We start from the raw sequence: 20,072 nt of genomic DNA, 5'->3' as shown, positions 1-20,072 counted from the left end.
AGTATCATAGCCAAGTGGCTAACAAACGTAAACAGAAGTTTTCACTATCTCTTCTAATTAATGTTATCTTGTTGTATCTCTGTTGTGGTCAGTGCTACCCTCTGTGCTGTTGCATGCTGGGGCAGCAGGTTGAGGGTCACAGATGCCAAAGACTAAATAAACTGATCCACAAGGCCAGTAATGTTGTGGGGATGGAGCTGGACTCCGTTAGGGTGGTGTCTGAGAGGCAGATGTTGTCCAGATGTTGTCCAAGATAAGGACAATTATGGATAATATCTCCGACCCACTCCATGACCTGCTGGCTAGTCACAGGTGAGAGACTGAGATTACCAAAAAGCAGACTGAGATTACCAAAAAGCACCACTGAATGACACAGGAAATCATTCCTGCCTGTGGCCATCTCCCTGTACAACTCCTCCATCCAATAAATGGACTGGTTCTTATATAGCTCTTTTCTCCTCTTTCTGAGCACTCAAAGTGCTTTATACAACTAACTCATTCACCCAATCACACAAGAACTTTTTCTAAGCTGTTAAGTGCTTACTATCTACCATCCACATACATTCACACTCCGATGAATGCATCGCAGAGCAACATGGGGTTAGTATCCTGGCCAGGGATATTTGGCATTCAACACTGCAATAGTTACACCCCTTTTACGCACGCTCTTTTCTACTCTGTAATATTCTTGTAAGTTTTCTTGATATTTATTTATAATCACCTCTGTTAATCCTTGATATTTATAATTGAATGATCTGTATATATTAGTCCTATTTCTTAACTGTGTAAAATCTGTAACATAATGTATTGTTTGGAGTTTAGTCTGTTACTGTTACTATTTTTACAATTTCTTCTTGGACCAACTGTAACCCTCATAATTTCCTTAGTAAAGTACTCTGATTCTGATTGTTTCAGGATACATGACCTGCCATTATCCAATGACACATCTGCTTTGTCCTCCTCTTCTTTTCTCTTTTTTCTAAACTGAGCACCTGATGGCTGTGAACTTTTCTTGTCCATTTTCCATTGGTTTTAATTTTGCACTCCAGTATGAACACCCATCCCCCAACTCGAGGTTCACCACAACATAACCTAATAGACCTACACCTTAGTTCACAGATTCACTTTGTCTTGGGTTTATTTCTGGGATTTCGCACAACCCAGGATTCAAATCATGAATATATAATGGGCTTGGATTTATAACATTATGAATGAAATGTGCTGTATTTGGAAGCAGCCCCCCCCTTTCAACAGGTTGTGTGAGACGTTACCCCTAGTCCTAAAGTGTATATTAATTTTCTTACTCTTCTTATATTTATTGTTTGTTTACTTGCACTGCTGTAACTGGAGCCTCGTCGTCTCGTCTCTCTATATACTGGACTGTATTTAGCAGAGATAACTACTTACTTTGACTTCAGCAGCAAGCAGGTGCACCGAGGGTTCCCGCGCTCACTTTTCGCATATAGAATTTCAAAAAAACATCGGTGCAAATTATAAGTCTGTATCATTATGTCTCGTGTTTGTGTTATTTTGCGGGTTGGTTATTAGATGCCGCTCCAGCCAGCCAGAGAATCGCCGCCCGCCCCGCCCTCTCCTCCGTGTGCCACAAGCAGCAGGCGCACCTCACAAACGGAGGGCGCCCTTACTCCCAGCAAAGGGGCATCAGAAAACCGATCGGTGCCCCTCTCGCTCAAGTTGTTGGCATTTGCTCTTGCTCAGATCTCTGCTCTGTGTGCTCACATATGGGCTCAAAATGTGGTCATAAATATTTTGTACACTGTAAAATGTAATTCTAGCTGTTTGTTATTTCAACATATTATTCTATATCAGTTTGACGATAGATGACTGAAGTTGTTGTTATAACATAGAATTACAAGTTAAAAATGTCCCAATTACACCAAAAAAAGCTAACTTGAAAACTCATGTCCAGCTAAATCAGCAACTTATGTGAACTTGACAATGTGGGGAAGTTGAGCACAGCAGGATTCAAAACTGTCCCACGTGACTGCTATCAAGGTGCATCATGGGGAATTGGCGGTTAACGACATGCTCACTTTACTTGGACGTTTTCTAATCGTCTTCTTTGGAATATGCTTTCAAGGTGAGTAACATTGGTTATAACTATAAGGAAAGAGAGCTACAAAAGTTGGAACATGTTTTGAATTTATGGCATGACGTGGGTTTTCTCTTTTACCGAAATGTTTGCTTTAGCTAATGTAACTTTAGCCAACAAGGTCCAGCTTGTGTGTCATGACCAAACTTGAACTAATAAACTGATATATGGCCTTTTTTATGGGTTTAATGTGGCACTAACCAAATCACAAGTATTGTGAGTTCAACTGATGAACTCATTGAAAGAAAGCTGATAAGTAAAGTCTGTCATCATATTTCACAACCGGACATTTAGTGTGGTACCTTTTACAGAATCTGTGTATATTGGTGGTAGGTTGGATATCATATTCTACTTGAATGTCCTGATAAGCCTGATTCAAAATCTCCAATGATAATCATATATTGATGGAATTATGTATCAAAAAGCTGTGAATTTGGAGCTGTCTACATGCTTCATAAACACTGTTTAAAAAGTGTTTTTGTTTTCTTTTTGACTTCTTTGACCAGAGCCCTACACAAAGGAAGAGGACAGAGGACCTCATTTTCTAAAGGAAGATCCCTCACACACTTTCAAGACTGTGAAGGTTAGCATTGTTTCTTTTAGTAAATTTAATAATGACAGCACCACAGTGGATTTTAAATGAAACATGTGGCATCTATGAAACAATAGATGCCACATGATAACATGTGTACTTTTTCCTCACCAAATGTATTATTACAAGATCTTTGACACTGGATTTGGTCTAGGTTTCAGAGAAACTAACTGGCAAGCTAGCATTGATATTATTAGTGTCTTGTGTTTATTCATGTCTTCACCAGGGTCTTTGACATTTCGCTGCTGTACTGTTCACTTCAGCTTTACGTTTGATTTCTCACATTGTATATTGTAATGGCAGAGATATTAGGATATTTAAGGGGCTGCAGTGGCTGCTACAGCTGTGGGGGGCAATACTTTGGTGAAATGTCCTGGACCCCAGAAAAGAGACTGTGTAGACTGGGTAAGCAATTAAAGGTTACTGGCCCAGAGTCATTGGGCAGCTGGGTAAAGGTGGATGTTGATATTCAGTGCCAATTATGCAACCTGTTCAGCCATGTCTATATGCTCTTTTTTCATGCTGTTAATATAGGCGGGAAAAATAAACTTTAATCAATAAACTGATTAAAGAAGCATTGTCTATGGAGCCACAATCTGATCCTGTAGTGTAGCTGCAGTTTGCACATTTCATGTATTCTCAGCCAGATTTGGTTTAGAGCACAGCCAATATTTAGCATAAGTAGATTTAAATTCACACACACTGATGATGGCAAGCTACATTGTAGCCACAGCCACCCTGGGGCACACTGACAGAGGCGAAGCTGCTGGACACTGGCACCACCGGGCCCTCTGACCACCACCAGTAGGCAACGGGTGAAGTGTCTTGCCCAAGGACACAACGACTGAAACTGTCGGAGCCGGGGCTCGAACCGGCAACCTTCCGATTATAAGACGAACTCTTGAGCCACGATTCAGTCATCCACCCATGTGTGTGAATGACTGAATGTGTAAAGCGCTTTGGAGTCCTTAGGGGACTAGTAAAGCGCTTTACAAATACAGGCCATTTACCATTTAAATTGAAAATTTTGTTTGAATTCTGCAATTGAAGACATGCTCAGTTATTTATGAACATGATCTCTGTTTAAAGCAAGAAATGGATTTGTAACATGGGGGTGCATATCTCATTCTGAAAAAACTTTAACAACTAATAAGTGTTACCCAAAGCCAATCACCATCATCCAAGGCATCAGTATGGCTCTTCTTTGGAAAGACATGAATTCTTAAGCACAAGGGATATTGTGTAATTGTAATTTTTTTTTTTTTTTTTTTTTTTTTTTTTGTCTTTGAACCCTTTTATAGCCGACAGGTATTGAAGACACGTTTTCTAAGAGGATGAAAGTTGGCATTGCGATGGTGAAAGAAGAAGACATCATCGATGTGTTGGTCGTCCTTGAGGTGGCAGTAATCCTGTCTAATCTGAGGGATGTCACAAGTGCCATTTCCATGCTGATGGGCCTTCTTTTTGCCCTCAACATAGACTATCCAAAGGAACTTAAGGGCATCTTTGAAGTCATTCAGAACGTCCTAATGAACATTGTTGGAAGGCAGTGCGTCTCACTAGTGCATGGTCTAAGAAACAGACTCTTGCAGAAAGCCATGCAGAACTGTAATTGTATGCTCACAGCATACAATTTGCCTTAGTGTTAAGGACAGTTTTTATTTTACTGTTTTTTTTATTCTTGCAAGTTCTCATTCTCACTTTTGTATGTCACTAAATGACTACACTTTACATTCCAGATTAGACAATTACTCATTTGTTCATGGTTTAAGAAACTTATGTGAACAACAATATAATGGTGGACTTTGCAGATGCTTATCTCATGCAAGTCAGTAGTTTTTCCTTTGTTTTGCAATTGAGCAGACTCTAACTAATGTTTCTGAAATATCCATCTTATCAAATGTTTCAGAAGCATGCACTCATTTTCAGAGATATTGGTTCTGTGGAATTTGTTGCAATTGTAAACGAAGACAAATACAAGAGTTTGATGTCTTAGTTGTTATAAACTGATCTTTACTGTCACTTATCAAAGGTTTTGTGCTATTTTAATATTTCAAGTTTTATGCTAACAGGTGTGACTGAGCGCAATGAAGTTTAAAAATTTTGCAAATGTAAAGAATAACTTTTCTAAAATAGCAAGTGTCCCATTGATACATTACATTAATGCAGACTTTATGTTGTTACTTCACAAGAATCATTACTGCTCCTAGAGTATTGGTCAGAATTTAATCTTCACCCAAACTGGGCTCAAGACCAAGTTCAGATTTATTGTTTCACAGGGAGCAGCCTTTGAGTTTGGATGGATTGTGAGCCTGATGAGCTACGTCACTGATTTTCCTGTTTCTCAGATGACTAAGATGGCACAATAAATGGTGAATGTTGGGTGCTCATGAGTAATTGCCTTGTCATGTTCTTAAAACAAACTTTCTGCCTGAAATGATCAGATACTGTCACGGACCCGGTTCCGGGGACTCGGGGTCCGTGAACAGTGTGGATCTTTATTATTATTATCATTATCATTATTATTATTATTGGATGTATGTTTGCGGCTCTGTGCTCTTGTGTTCCATGCTGGTGTGTGTTTGTGTGTGTGTCTGCGGGTGTGGCTGGAGGATGAAGGACAGCCACCTGCAGGCCTGATGGGTGTGGTCCTGCCGGCTGCTGGTCACGCCTATGTTCCCACACACCTGCTTCTGATCAGGCTCGTCGGGGGAGCTACTTAACAGAGCGATGGAGCTTCCTCCGGCGCAGGATCGTTGAGTTAGACTCCATGTCAGTGTTTAAAGTGCTGTTTAGTGTATGCCTGCTGGAGTTGGTGCCATAACGGCTGCATCTGTTGTTTTTCCTCAGGAGGAGAGCGGAACACAGGACTGCAGGATGCACGGGGTGTGCGTAGGCACAGGGGCAGAGAGCACGGGATACCAGCACTTAGGAGAAGACACGTCACGGGAGTCAAGGGAGCACTCTGGAGATTTATTGTGTGGTGTACATTTACCTCACTGTAAATAAATGCACTGCTCATGCCACTAAGTCCAGCGTTTGGGTCCTATCTCCAACATTCCCCACGGCCTGCCTGCCAGACCGCGACAGATACACTTTAATGGAATCTGTGGGTTTTTATTTTTTTTCTGTAAACAACAGAAAATTAATTTAAAGGAATGTAGATATTTAAACCTGAGATCTAAGATAAACCTAACAGGTAGTTTTGCTGAAATGGATGTTAGAAAGCTAAAAACAAAACAAAACAAAAAAAAAACTTAAGATGTTCAATAAACATTTTTCCTTACATCCAGTCAATCAACTCTGATAATTAAAATGAAACTGATTTATAAGTTCACTCAGCTACCTTAAGGAGCTCAGGTAATTAATAAACTTAAATCAACTTAGCTAACAGATTATGTTAGTTAAGCTAAAATAGATTCCTAAGTTAAAAGAACTACTAAAGTATTTGAATTAACTAAAAAACCCAAGTCAACTGAACTAGGACTAGAGTTTAAACAATAGATTATTTTAATTTAGCTGAAAGGGTTTTCCCAAGTAGAAATGACAAATAAAAGAAGTTGAACTGACTAACAAATCTCAGTCAACTAAACTAAGACGAAAGTTTAGACAACATGTGATTTTTCATCAACATAACATTTGGTTGTGTTACAAGAACACAAGTCAAGTTAAGTTTCTTGACTTAACTTAAAATTTTAAGGCAGCCCTTTACCTGATATTTTTAAGTTGAAACAACAAGTTATATTTTACAGTGCACTTGTAAATCAGGATTTGTATGTGTAAAAAGAATTTGTGTGTGTGTAAAAAAGATTTGTATGTGTAAAAAAGATTTGTGTGTGCGTAAAAAAAAAAAACCCTGCAAGTTACAAGTACGAATTTTGACCCTATTTTTCTTCCTTTCATCTGATTGGTCAATGTCATGTCAATCACAAATGTAACAATCCAATCAGAGAACAGATGGGTTTGGCTGTCGGAGCGGCACTTTTTTGAACTGCAGGTCCCTGAAGGGTAATACAGTTTGAAGCTGGAGGATCTCTATATAAATATCCGATAGCAGCTAGGTCCCCTAACTTTCAGCAGCTGTTGAAAGGATAAAGTTGTGGTATGTCAGTGGTTAGAAATACCATTATTACTTTAGGATTAGTTTAACACAAAGTCAGGGCTGACCCGGGACCATGGCTGTGCGTCACAGTGTGCAGCATATAGGTCCTTTCACATCGGACGCAGGATGTGCTGCTAATGCTAACTAAAAGCAAAGGATCCAGAATTTGTTGCGCTGGCTGCTGGGCTCTGTGGGTTTTTGCAGCAGCTCTACCTGTACTAGATGCACCTGCTCCTTGTCGTTTCTATCTCTGACTTTATGTCCTCTACAAGAGTTTCTGGGTTTTTTTTGCTAGTTCTTCAAATGTTCAATAAAAACATGTATGCTAATTCATAACGAAGAAAGCTTTGTAATGAAGCTTTCTTCTCCCCCCCCCCGCGGTCCGCAGCGCTGTTGAAAAGGCTGTGGAAGTCCCTGTATTAAACACGTAGACCTGTAACACAAAAATCACCAAACTCGGATGACCACAGACTGTTTTCCTTCGTGGTGATGAAGGAAAACGCTGGGTTGGCATGTAAAAGGGCATTTATTCCCTTCAAAGAACTGAAGCTTAGTGATGTGCGATACCACTGATTTCCTTTCAGATCCGATACCAAGTAATATTCAGGGTGGTATCGACGATACTGATCCGATACCGATACTTTGTACAAAAACTTTTTTTATTTATTGTATCTCAAATTATAGCGTCATAATGATTACAGGACATCAGATTACTTGTTCTTATCACTTAATAATGCAGAGTTCATCATATAGAAATAAAAAAACTGAAGTTGTGCGCTACTTGAACACCTTGCCTGCCTGCAGCACTAAAGGACTCCGTGAGAGACGTCTGTCTCGCCCTAGCAGCACCTGTCCCTCTCCTCCTCTTCAGTTCGTCTCAACATATGCTCGTCATATTCTGTGATATGATTTACTCTGTGGTGTTTGACAAGGTTAGTGATGTTGCCACAACCATACATGCCAACCCTCCCGATTTTTCCGGGAGAATCCCGAATTTCAGTGCCCCTCCCGAAAATCTCCCGGAGCCACCATTCTCCCGAATTTCTCCCGATTTTCCACCCGGACAACAAAATTGAAAAACCATATCGCAGAATTCATAGCGCGGCCCAGCCAATTCCAGTTTCCAACAATGGCGGCAGCTACTTAGTTTTAATATTAGGCTACTATTATTTCTCTTTCTGGGTCGCAAAAAAACTTTTAACATATTTTCAGGTGAGAATGTAGCTGTGTAAACTTCAAATATCTGAGCCGACCGACCTTCAAACCCCCGCGGTCTTTCACTACTCGGGTTAAACACGATATATAAGTCCCTTTGATAACTTAAAAATGTTATTGTTTGGCTTTTTCAGTGTTTTATTTGTTCGTGAGTAAATCGGTTTGGCTGAGATTAAAGTTATTAGATTAGATCAAATTAAATTTAACTTTATTAATCCCCCGGGAGGGTTCCTCCGGGGTTTTCACACAGCTGAATAAACCTCAAACAGAAAACTAATTAAACAGAAGTGTGAGACAGTCGAGAGTTTACCCCAGCGCCCGGTTATATTTTAGATAGCAAGGAGCAGACGGCAGCATTTCACCCCACCGAGGGAGCTCGTGACGTACTACCCGGCTTTCTTTAGACCGCGAAGGCCGGGTCCTCAGGTGGAAGCAGCCTCTGAATTTGGACACCCCCGCTGTTTCCGGGCCGGCCAATAATAACGGTGACATTTAACGTATTTTATCTGAAAAATAAACACTGTAAAATGTATTTATCACCCCCCCAACAGCCCTTTTGAATGTCTCCCTAATTCTGAGGTCTCAAGGTTGGCAAGTATGGCCACAACACCTCACTTTTTTGCCACATGTATCGCAAACCACGTCTCAGCTGTTTGTGGAGGTAAAATACGTCCGCACATGACTCCCATTACGCTCAGCCATTGTTGTGAGTGCGCACGCCAGCGGCTGCGAGACATTTATACAGCCGTATTTCGCACATGACTATGAAAGGCGAAAGAGGAAGTAGTTCCTTTGAATGTAGACAATCCGAATGTTATAGTTTCTTTCCACTGTGTTCCTGTTAATGATAAACTACAAATTTACTCTAAATTACTAAAATATCGATATTTTAATGTGAGAATCGATTCTAGAACATAAATGATTGGTATCGGAGGAATCGATATTTCAGGGTCGATCCGCACATCACTACTGAAGCTCCATAAAGCACCCCTCCGACAGCCAAACCCATCTGTTCTCTGATTGGATTGTTACATTTGTGATTGACATGACAATGACCAATCAGATGAAAGGAAGAAAAATAGGGTCAAAATTCGTACTTGTAACTTGCAGGGTTTTTTTTGGCTAAGTCCACACACAAATCTTTTTTACGCACACACAAATCTTTTTTACACATACAAATCTTTTTTACACACACAGAAATTCTTTTTACACATACAAAACTGATTTACAAGTACAAAATATTTATGACCACATTTTGAGCCCATACTCACAGACATCTCTCAATGTCTCGTTTGCGCTCACAGCATTTCTTGCTTCGTGCGCCCTCAACTCTCTGTACACCGTTATAAGTGTGCCAAAAAAACCAACCAATCACAGATTTGTATGCAAAAATTCTGATTGGCTGGTAGCTGCTAGCTACTGCATTTCGAATCTGGAAACAGGGGGCGTTTCTCAATATGCGTACTTGTGCGTACTTGCGTTCTCGTGTACTCGTGATACGTCATCAGTCGGAGACCAAGTACTGTTCCAATTCGAAGTACGCATCAAGCCGAGAACGCGAAAAAGTCCCGGATGTGTTCTCGCTCCGCCCGTTTTATCGAGCATGCATCGGTGGTGACTTGGTACAGCTAAATATCTCAGAATGCATTTCGTCCAGGACAGCGGACTCCCGGCACATCGGGCATTTCTCAATATGCGTACTTGTGCATACTTGCGTTCTCGTGTACTCGTGATACGTCATCAGTCGGAGACCAAGTACTGTTCCAATTCGAAGTACGCATCAAGCCGAGAACGCGAAAAAGTCCCGGATGTGTTCTCGCTCCGCCCGTTTTATCGAGCATGCATCGGTGTGGACTTGGTACAGCTAAATATCCCAGAATGCATTTCGTCCAGAACAGCGGACTCCCGGCACATCGTTTTCAACCCCCCCCCCCCCCCCCCCCCCCCCCCACGGTCTTTTCACTACTCAGGTTAAAGAAACCCCAGCAGCTGTCTATCGTATTGTGTGTCCACTAAAATAAAAATAGAAGCGTTCTAACATCTCACCTGCAACAGTTAAGCAGAATTGTCAGAGGTGGCCCACACATGGGCCAGCACAAGGCCAGTTTCAGACACACTGGTGGTCCTGTGCTGGCCCATGTGTGGATTACCTCTGGCAAACCTGATCTGGGCCACCAAAGGGCCGTCATTCATTGCGGTATGTGAGCCATCTGTAGGTGGTGTGCAGCCACGGGCCAGTTGTAGACACACTGCTGGCCCTGTGCTGGCCCAGAACGGTTTCCGCTCTGGCCCCAAATGTCAGCCTAATGTGTACCTTAATCAAGCCATGCAATAACAACATGTGCCAGAACATGCAAAACAGTGCAAAAGTAACATGCCGAAACTCTGTTCAGACAGTGAATGGACTGATAGCACTTTTCTACTCTCCCAGATTACTCAAAGTGCTCTATACAACATGCCACATTCACCCACTTTCGCTTAACTGAGTGCTTCCTAACTACATTCGTACACATTCACACTCTTGACATGCAGACTGGAGGAGCCAGGGATCGAATCACTAACCTTCTGATCAGTTTGTAACCTGCTCTACAAGCTGAGATATGGCATGCCATCGCATAAACAGTGGCGTCATTGCCAGACCTGGCACACATCCGGTTGACATACACTCTGCCAAAACACCAGTCAGTCAGAAGTGCCAGCTTGATGCCAGATCTGGGCCAGACATGTTTTCTGTAGGCCTAGGGCACATAAACCAAGCCACAATCAAGCAAGATATGGCATGCCATCACATAGACAGTGCCATCTATGCCAGGCCTGGCCCACATCTGGATGACATACGTCTTATCAAGCCAGAAGTCAGCCAGCAGTGCCGACTTGATACCAGATCCTGGCCAGACCTGCTTGCTATGTGGGCACTAACACACACACAGACACAGTTACTTTACCAACTGACCCCCGACACCTGAGCTCCTAAGTGTCCCTCAAACCTCATTTAGGGATCCACTCCTCTACTTCACTGTCACTCCCTGAAAGCTCACTGTCCTCACTTTCTGAGGACAGAAAGTGCACATTCCCTTGGTTTCCTTCCATAAAAGGTTTTTACATCCATGTCTTGTAATTATGAGTAGATTGTAAAGTAAAAAACATTGACTATGATCATATAAATGCACACAAACACATCTGTACACACATATGCAAATGCATTATATTGCCTGAAAAAAATTGGGCTAACTGCGCAGTGTTGCCTTGAGGCAACGAATGAAAATTAACAGTTTTACTGTATAAATAAATATTAAAAAGTAGAACAAACAATCAAATATGCTTCTTAACATATTCATGCACATACAAGTATTTTTTATTATACATTTATTTCACTATAAACATGTAAAATAGTGATCTTTATCTTGCCTCCTAATGGAGATGTCTCTCATGTAGTGCAGCTTGCAGAAAGAGGTCCTCCCCCCAAAAAATGAAAGTCACACCATCTTCAACTCATCATTTTATTGGAAAGAGATGTGTCTGGTAGCATTATTTGAAAAAAAAAAGTTTTTTTTTTTTAAGGGCCAGTGTAAGGCATGAAAATGTGGTTTGTTGCCTCAGGGCAACGCTATGCTGTAGAGGGTTAATTGTTCTTGCTATTTTTCCCCAATCCTCTTTCTGTCAGTAAAGGTGGCAGTGGTCGATGAAAGCTCGCTGTAATTCCACCAGAAACAGAAGGATATTCTGTCAGAACACTGAAAGCTGTGTCAGGAGGTGGCAAAGCCATTTTTTACATTGTCCCTCTTCAGGAAACATTAGACACATCTCCTCTACCTCCTGACTCACAGTACTTTTCAACAATGCCAAAGAAGATATGTTACCAGTGTAATGAAGTGATGCCTCTGCAGATGCTTGCAGTGCACATCAAAACGTGCAAAGGAAAATTGTTTTCTGATGAGACTGATGATGCGGTGAGACGGAATTGCTGATTTTGATGAAAAACAACAAAATATATAGTATCACAATTACTGTTTTCTAATTCTAAAGGAATTCCAGTTATGCATTGTGAAAAGCAAATTCAAGGTAAACCTAGCACATTACTAAAATCCAGAGTATCTAAAATTCATTTTGGATCAGTAATGATCTTTTCCCAATATACATAACATGTAACCCTCTTTGAAATTGTAGGTAATTTGTCCAATATGCACCAAGGACTTTCCAGAAGATGAGATCACAGTCCATGCTAGTCTGTGTGGGGATAGCTAATCTTTTTTCAACCATTTATGAGAAATTGTTAATCAGTTACAGTCCACGTAAACATATGTAGTTTTTTTTACTTTGTTTTGTCAACAGCTTTCAGTGCATGGTGCCTGCAGCAAGTGACAAAACTCCATCCACACCAGCTCAAACTTCAGTATGCACAATAGAAAGGTACTTTTTGCCGTATCACAGTTCATACACACTATTATGCTGAACTATTTATTAAAATTATGTGTAAGATCATTTACACAATAGCAGGGGGTTTAATCTCATATAAAACATTTTGTGACCACATTATTTTAAAGTGTTTTTAAAGGTTGTTGCACAGAATATGCTGCAATAATTTCTAATCATGTTTAATGTGGTAGCCTCTTTTAATCTGAACATGATTACTTGTCTTTGAGAATTTAGGATATTTTCTACCCTGTTTTGTTAAGCATGGAAGATGTATTGCGTTTCCTTGAACAACAAGTCGACACCACAACAGAATTTAAGTTGTGTGTGGACAGAGAAGACCTTCCAGACAGAGGCATTCTCCAGTGGCAGAGAAAAAAAGCTGCATCTCCTACCAGTGTGCTTAGAGTCGTTTTCATTGGAGAGGCAGGCGTGGATACAGGAGCACTTAGGAAAGAGTTTTTGTGTGGTGAGTCGCTATTACCTGTTTTGTCCTAGTGTCAATAGATAATGGATAACTTAAAAATTTGCAAAATATTTTGTATGAAAGACATGATTTCAGGTATTGAAAGCAGATTCTTTGATGGACCTGAGAACAAGGGCAAAAATCCCAAGTATTCTCTGACCAATCTTGATAATGAAAACTTCAGGTTGGTTACATACGACCTTTGTGTATTACATTTAATATGTATCTGATATTTTTGTAAATGGTAACTGAAAATGATTATAATCATTTCTCTACAGAACTGTTGGTGAAATAATTGCAGTCAGCCTCGCCCAAGGTGGCCCATCTCCTGCCTTTTTCCTCTGCTCAGGAGAGGTGGACTTCAGCTGTCTGTCTAAGGAGGATGTTGCAGATGTGGAATCTTCCCTGCTCATCAGCAAAGTGAGCACCTGGTTTAGCTCTGGCACATGATATATTATGAGTATGGTGTTTTTAAACACTTCACACCTTCTGTATTTTCTCTTTCACATTATACATTTTCAGGTTGAAGGTGCAGCAGATACAGAGTCTCTGATGATGTGGGCTGATGAAATTGTCAGCTGTGGATACACAAACCAGATAAAGATGGATAGTAAGGAAAGCATGATCCGGTAAGAGTAAAAGAGTCACAGACATCATTAATCATTAACCCGACATCATTAACCTTTTTTTTCCCCCAAAGTACTTTTTCATATTTGTATTGTTTTTTTTTCAAAGTGCTATTGTCTTACATTCTACAACAAGACTGATTCCAATGCTACAGCAGCTTAGAAAGGGCATGGGACTGTATGGTCTGGTGAGCCTGATGGCTGCAAATCCTGAAGCTTGTCACAGTTTGTTTGTTCCTGGGAACATCCTCAAAGTAAATATTAACATAACAGCTTCAGTCTGATCTGAAAGATAGTCCACTTATCTGTACTGTAGTTATCCTGTTTTTATGTAATAGCTTTGACTCAACAATATACCAATAATATAATCTACTTTATTTTCTTATTTACAGCCAGATGCTGATTATATGATGAACTGCCAACCACATTTCAGTGAAAAAGGAACATCTAGGGAGAGAACTGAAAGGAAGATTGTAAATTTTCTGCAAGGTTTCTTACAAGAGATTGAAATATCAGGTACTATATAGTATTAGCTGTATATACCTATAGTATTGTATATATACCGTATGCATCTTTTCAATTTGTTACTGTTTTAACATGCAGGGCACCTTGGAAGCATCCTTAGTTGTTAATTTAAAACATTGTAATTCAGATTTCTTTTTATTTAGAATAGACTTCATAAACATTTTTAAACATCACAGATGGAAACACAGGCGGTGCAGGTGGTGAAAAACCAGTCTCTTGCTGTCTAGCATGTGCTGCAGTGGATGACCGGCCAATCCCATGTTCCCATCCTTCCTGATGAAAAAAGACATTTCAAAATAACATGGAAGTTTGACCACGAATGTAAGGAGCGGCTAGGAGATCACTCCATTTGTTACCCGGTTGTGAGTGCATGCACTTGTACTGTGACTTTTCCAGTGCAGCATCTGAACACTTTCACAGAGTTTAAAACCATATTGAGTGAAGCAGTTAGATATGGTGGTGGATTCCACAGAGTTTAACACATGGTTGTCCTGTAATTTGGAAACTACGTAAAGATTTTTATAAACATTAGCTGTTAAGATGTTCGTAGCTGTTTCCTGAATATGCCAAAACTTAAGAACTGTTCTGTAGCACAAGGATAATCGTTTAACTCTATCCAGAAATATATGCAACATGTCCTTCATACAGGATTCTCTGCATGCATTCATTCTGAAAAGCTGAGATTAGTTTTTTCAACTTTGCTGAAATGCTGTAATGTGAACACAGTGTGTCCAGGCGGCTCAAGACTTCAAGCTTAAACTAAGGTGATCCAATCCAGCAGTGCCCCATAAACAGTGTTGGGGGTAACTCGTAACGCGTTACTGTAATTAAATTACTTTTCCACTGAAAAAGTAGAGTAACTAATTACTGTTCATTTTTAGGTATTTTAATTACAGTTACTTACAATGTACTTGCGTTACATTGTAAAATAATTAAACTCGCTGAATATCATTATTTAATTTCATTAATTTATCTTCTAAATGTAGAAGTAAACTCTGCCGCTTTAACATCGCTGTAGTGCAGCTGTACGTCATTTCGCGCCAGTTTGCTGCATAGTCGTATTCTACAGCGGAAGATGTCGGACTCGGCTGAAGCGAGTGGCTGTTTTATGACATGGACATATTCCCGTCTCTTCACTTTTCTGAAACAAGCAGACAAGAACATTACAGCAATATGTAAGCTATGTCCTGGGGAGAAAAAAACTATCGGCTGCTGTTAATAGCGCGAGTAATCTACTAAAGCACCTGACACAGAGCATAGACGAACACTTCTGACTGATTCTTGTTCATCATCCATGGATAACACCGCGGCAACTCCTGCTGAGCAGCAAAACCTGATTTTACTTCAGCAGCACAGAAAGCGTCTGAAGGTGAGCTTAAAAAATGACTGCAGGCTACATAGCTGGACTGGCCATCGGGCATACCGGGCATTTGCCCGGTGGGCCGATGGTGATTTTTCGTTTTTATGGGCCGATGGGGGTTTTTTTCTTCGTTTTTTTCCCTAACGGTATAAACACTGAAAGGTGGTGGATTGGCCAGATGAAGGGAGATGTGTAAAAATAACTCAATTGTTTGGTAGTGGCTATTGCGGAGCTTCTACAGATTCAGTAATCGTCTTGTATTCAGAGAAAATATTGCGCGTTTCGTATTGAGATGAAAAGGAACACAGTTTGGCACGTATTTCAGCTACAATGAAAAAGACACAAAGCTGGAGTAATTCTGTGTTTACGCTGCACAGCTGTTTCTTCTTCTCTCATTCTCTCCCCTCCCTCTCCTGTTTCTACTTCAATCATGAAACTGATCAATGATCAGCTGATGGGCTTTTCTCTCTTGTTTGTTTATCGCTCTGAATCTTACAACAAACGTTTTCATCTGATGTAAAATGTATAGAAATCCATTATTTTACATAGTATTCTTTTAGGGTCCCATCATAATTTCTTCAGAAGTAGCTAAGTACTGTATATGATGCCAGTATTTTCCCACATTTTCTAGATACTGTACCAGTACTGTGTGTAAAATGCCATCAAAAAGTCAATTAAGTTTTATTCTTTCTCACCTGTCTTTCTATCTCCTTTCACTTTTTAAAGGTTGCCATGTTAGAAAAAATATTTTGCCCTGCCATGCTGTTTATTGATGTGGCAAATGAATGGTTTATGAAAATACATCTAAATCTGTCATCAGTAATCAGTAATGATCATGTCTCACCTCTAGTCTTCTCTGTCTTAATTTCAGGTTTTCACCATGTGTTGTAGATAGTTCAGGAGGTTAACTCGACCAAGCAGTCTACTTTCGGGTACTGTTTAGAATACCAGAATAGGGAGGATGCAGGTTTAAGTTTATTAGATTGATACATATATACCAACAAGACAGTGTACATCACTGTGACAACAGCGTTTGTTTTCATTCAAAGGCTTTATGGTTTTTCCTATAATACCTGGTGGGCCGGTCTCTAGTCAAAATGCCCGGGCCGATTTTTTGTCCCAGTCCAGCCCTGGCAGGCTACATTGTGGAACAGATGCTACCGCTGCGTACTGTAGAGTCTCCGTCTTTAAAAAAATGTATGTATTATTTAAAGAGTTTAATTTCTGTTGTTTGTCCACTCAAGGTTTATATGGATTTTAAGAAGTATTTAGTTAAATACTTATGTAGTAATTAAGTTACTTTTCTGACACAGTAATTAGATAAGTATTTTAAATACAATATTGACTAAGTAATTAGTAATTAATTACTTTTTTAAAGTAACTTACCCAACACTGCCCATAAATCCTACCTTCCTGAAGGTTACAATTTTTATTTTTTGGGGTCATCTGTTTTACAGTTGATTCAAATTAAATTTGTAATTTTTTGCAGTGTTGCTGGATTCAATTAGATTAGTTTTAGCTACAGGAACCCAAAAATGGCAGCTGATTACCATGTAAAACTAAAGTACAAATCATATCAACACTCCATTGTTTAGGTACTTTCTGTGCACTTTCTGTGTACTTATCTTGTCATTAGTTAAACATTTTTTGGTAAAATTTGGTGTAGGGTCCTATGTTGAGAGATACCAAGCAAGTGCTTTGTTTGCTTGTCTAATTGTAATCTGAACATTTTAGCAAAGAAATCAAGTATTTGAGAACTTTTAAGAGCGTTGATTTTCAAGTCCATGTTAGCTGTCACTGTTGGTTTGACACCTGTTGCAAGAATTATATGTACAGGTCACGACTGTGTGATTCTGAGGCTACGTCCACACTAGCCCGGAGAGATTTGAAAACGGCGTTTTCATCTGAAAACGCTCCGCGTCCACACTAGCATTTTTAGTCGTTTTCACAGAGTTGTACGTCCACATTGAAAAGGATGAAAACGCTTGGGAGAATTAAAAAGCAAGTGAGAATTAATGAATTTGAAGAAAAGCTATCTGGAGCATGTACAAACTGATATTAATCTTTTTTAGGGCTGTCAAAATTGAGAGCAATCAAAACAACTGCTGTATAATGCCCTCCGCTATCTTTGTTTATTTGATCACATGACTGCGTCACATGACTAAAATACGTCATCGTTTTAGAAAGTCTGCGTTTTCGTGTGTCCACATTGCGACGGGACAGTTGCTTTTTGAAATGTATGCGTTTTCGAGAGCGTTTTCAAAACGCTGTGTTCTTCCTTGAGGAAAGCGCCGTCTCAGTGTGGATGGGGGGCCAAAACGGAGAGAAAACGATGCGTTTGAAAACGCATTAGCGTGGACGTAGCCTGAATGTTCCAAAGGATTAATTGTTCTCTGAAGTCCTTCCAGGGCTTCTTCATCCAGTGGGCATTCAACATCAGGAACCACAACTGTGCTGTTGGATTCCTCCTGCAGTAGAGCACTCTCCCAGTCAATGCCTGGATCCTGAAGCTCCTTCAAATCCAAACACACATAATATTCCTTATTCCAGAATAGGTACTTTTTGGAGTAATGTTCTTTTATGTAAGCATTCCTTATATTAAATACAAAAATTAAGAAAGCTGGCCTTTGTTTTCATTTTATTCTCACAGTTATTTAGATTAGTGGTAATTGAAAAGCAAGAATGTATAAAATCACCAGCAACATTTCTTGTGGCAAACATGAAATGTGCAATGTCCAGGTTTTCTACTCCTTGATGTGCCCTAATCCTATGATTAAAAATACATTTTAAAGACATTTGTAAAGTTTACTGTAACTTTAAGACAGTAAACTGTTGTTAGCGTATAATGTTAATCATGGCAAAAAACCTTGATGGCAACCCATGAAGCTGGGCTGATCTCAGGAAAAATGAGAATGCAGTTTTTGCTCTGTTGTTAGTTGCTGCATCCAAGTACAAGATCTGCAGTAACAACACATGGAAAATTAAGAATGTGGTTTCAGATAGTTTTTCAGTTATTAATGCAGTTTAGTAATAATAATGTTCAAGGAATCTCATAACCATAATTCAAAGCTTGAGTAGTCTATACATCAATATTGGTAGTACTCATCACAAAATGGAAAACAGCATTTTAGTTTAATATTTTTTTGGAAAGAACTGATTATAAATATAAATTATTTTTTAAATTGCAAATTGTCCACTATGTTGGGTTGCTGAATAATTGATCTTCATAAAAAATAGCCTAATAATTTCAAAACCAAACATTCTACATAAAACAGTTAAAACTTTACCTTCCTTGAGTAGCCATCCAGTCCACCAAAGATCACAACATTGTACCTGTTTGAGAGGGAAAATAATCTCACTAAGGCACGTTTTGTACAATATATAAGAAATCGGATAAGTTTAACCCTTTAAGACCTACCATAGAACCAAGTCTGCCAGAGCTTATATTATATTTTTACATGCTGTAGAGCCATTTTTGGGAGCATTTCAAGTTAATATACATCAATACAACCATTATAGCCCAAATTTTAATAATATGTATGCATTAAGTGCATAGTAATTACATAAATTGCAAAAAAGTGCAATAAACTACAAAAAAATTGAAAATCATTTTTGTTTTTTAACATATATTTCTAGTTAGAGAAATTTAAGAGGCTTATCCCTCAAAACTGTAAATACAGAAAAGTTGCACAAAATAGTTTCCCACCACAGGAAATTTATTTTAAGTGTCTTCATAGTTTTATTTTTGAAATACACCAATTTTTATATACTGCAGGAAAAACGAAAATAAATATTATAATGCAAATTTGCAAAAAAGCAGCATATGCATCAAAATAAACTATTTCCAGCAGTGCAATATGAGTCCTAAGCATCCCAGAAACGACACAGAAAGTCATAAAGTAAAACATAACTTTTAAAAACACCAGTATAGGCTCATGAGGCCTTGATGGTAAAAAAACTACATTTCCGCAAATGACGTCACTTCCGGTTTCGGGCAGGTCATGGCGGACATGCGATAGTTCACGCTGATGGACATAGAAAGTGTTATGAACAGCTGATCGGATCGGCAAAGCGTGTCTCTGGAATATTATGTTTTTGTTGCTGCAAGTGGTTTTTATGCAATTTTTGCAAAGCTATATGTGTAAGGAAACTGTGACCTAGGACAAACTGATGGCATAAGATGTAAGTACATCTCCTCCGGTTTCATATGCAAAAAAAATTATTGCGCTAGCTTACGTGGTTGCAGTGCTACCGGGATTTAAAAAATAGTTATGCAAAACTTTCTGCCCAATTTGTGTTAGAGCTTCATACCTGGGTATTTTACCTTATTAGCTTATGATTTCTGTCTATATGGACCAGGGAGAGAGGGCCTCGCACCAAGTAGCTGCTTCGCACAACACAGCCTAGGTCAGTGATCCCTGAGAAGAAGCAGCACCTTTTCTCCGTCTTTACCGATCAAAAGCATAGACCCGCGCACACGTACGCGCATACTCTTTTTTTTTTTTTTTTAATCACCTGGATCACCTGTTGAGAAAGAAAAAAGAGAAAACAAGCAGAAGAAAAAAAAGAGCAACATAATAAACAACATCACGATGATCTATGGGAATATAACAGTAAATACTAAATATTAAACATTATTGTGCAGCACGTAAGATCGACA

General features: G+C 39.4%; 1 protein-coding gene, 1 long non-coding RNA gene and 2 gene segments (V, D, J or C); 3 read left to right on the top strand and 1 right to left on the bottom strand.

The window, feature by feature from the left end:
- The window catches only part of LOC102076541 (Ig kappa chain V-V region MOPC 21-like), an 811,057-nt gene that overhangs the window by 180,996 nt on the left and 609,989 nt on the right, over window positions 1–20,072 (top strand).
- Window positions 1–20,072, top strand: part of LOC109194584 (Ig kappa-b4 chain C region-like) — a 74,135-nt gene that overhangs the window by 39,388 nt on the left and 14,675 nt on the right.
- LOC109194596 (G2/M phase-specific E3 ubiquitin-protein ligase-like) lies at window positions 11,713–14,859 on the top strand. 3 transcript variants are annotated; one of them, XM_019350827.2, is made up of 10 exons: window positions 11,713–12,084; window positions 12,190–12,253; window positions 12,355–12,432; window positions 12,699–12,904; window positions 12,986–13,085; window positions 13,180–13,321; window positions 13,424–13,530; window positions 13,637–13,781; window positions 13,920–14,043; window positions 14,229–14,859. In XM_019350827.2, the coding sequence occupies exons 3-10, from the start codon at window positions 12,365–12,367 to the stop codon at window positions 14,327–14,329; spliced, it is 993 nt and encodes a 330-aa protein (XP_019206372.1). In that variant the 5' UTR covers window positions 11,713–12,084; window positions 12,190–12,253; window positions 12,355–12,364; the 3' UTR covers window positions 14,330–14,859. The 3 variants fall into 3 exon arrangements, with proteins under 3 accessions (XP_019206372.1, XP_025757821.1, XP_019206371.1); XM_025902036.1 differs by having other exon boundaries at window positions 12,190–12,261; window positions 12,353–12,432; XM_019350826.2 differs by having other exon boundaries at window positions 12,190–12,432.
- On the bottom strand, window positions 16,448–19,889 carry LOC109196617 (uncharacterized). The gene is made up of 3 exons (XR_002058031.2): window positions 19,737–19,889; window positions 18,700–18,745; window positions 16,448–17,925 (listed from the first exon to the last, which is right to left on the bottom strand). It is a non-coding gene; the product is annotated as an uncharacterized LOC109196617 (long non-coding RNA).

The sequence above is a fragment of the Oreochromis niloticus genome, linkage group LG22 (genome assembly GCF_001858045.2).
Source record: "Oreochromis niloticus isolate F11D_XX linkage group LG22, O_niloticus_UMD_NMBU, whole genome shotgun sequence".
Lineage (NCBI taxonomy): Eukaryota > Metazoa > Chordata > Actinopteri > Cichliformes > Cichlidae > Oreochromis > Oreochromis niloticus.
This window is presented reverse-complemented; position numbering and strand designations above follow the sequence as displayed.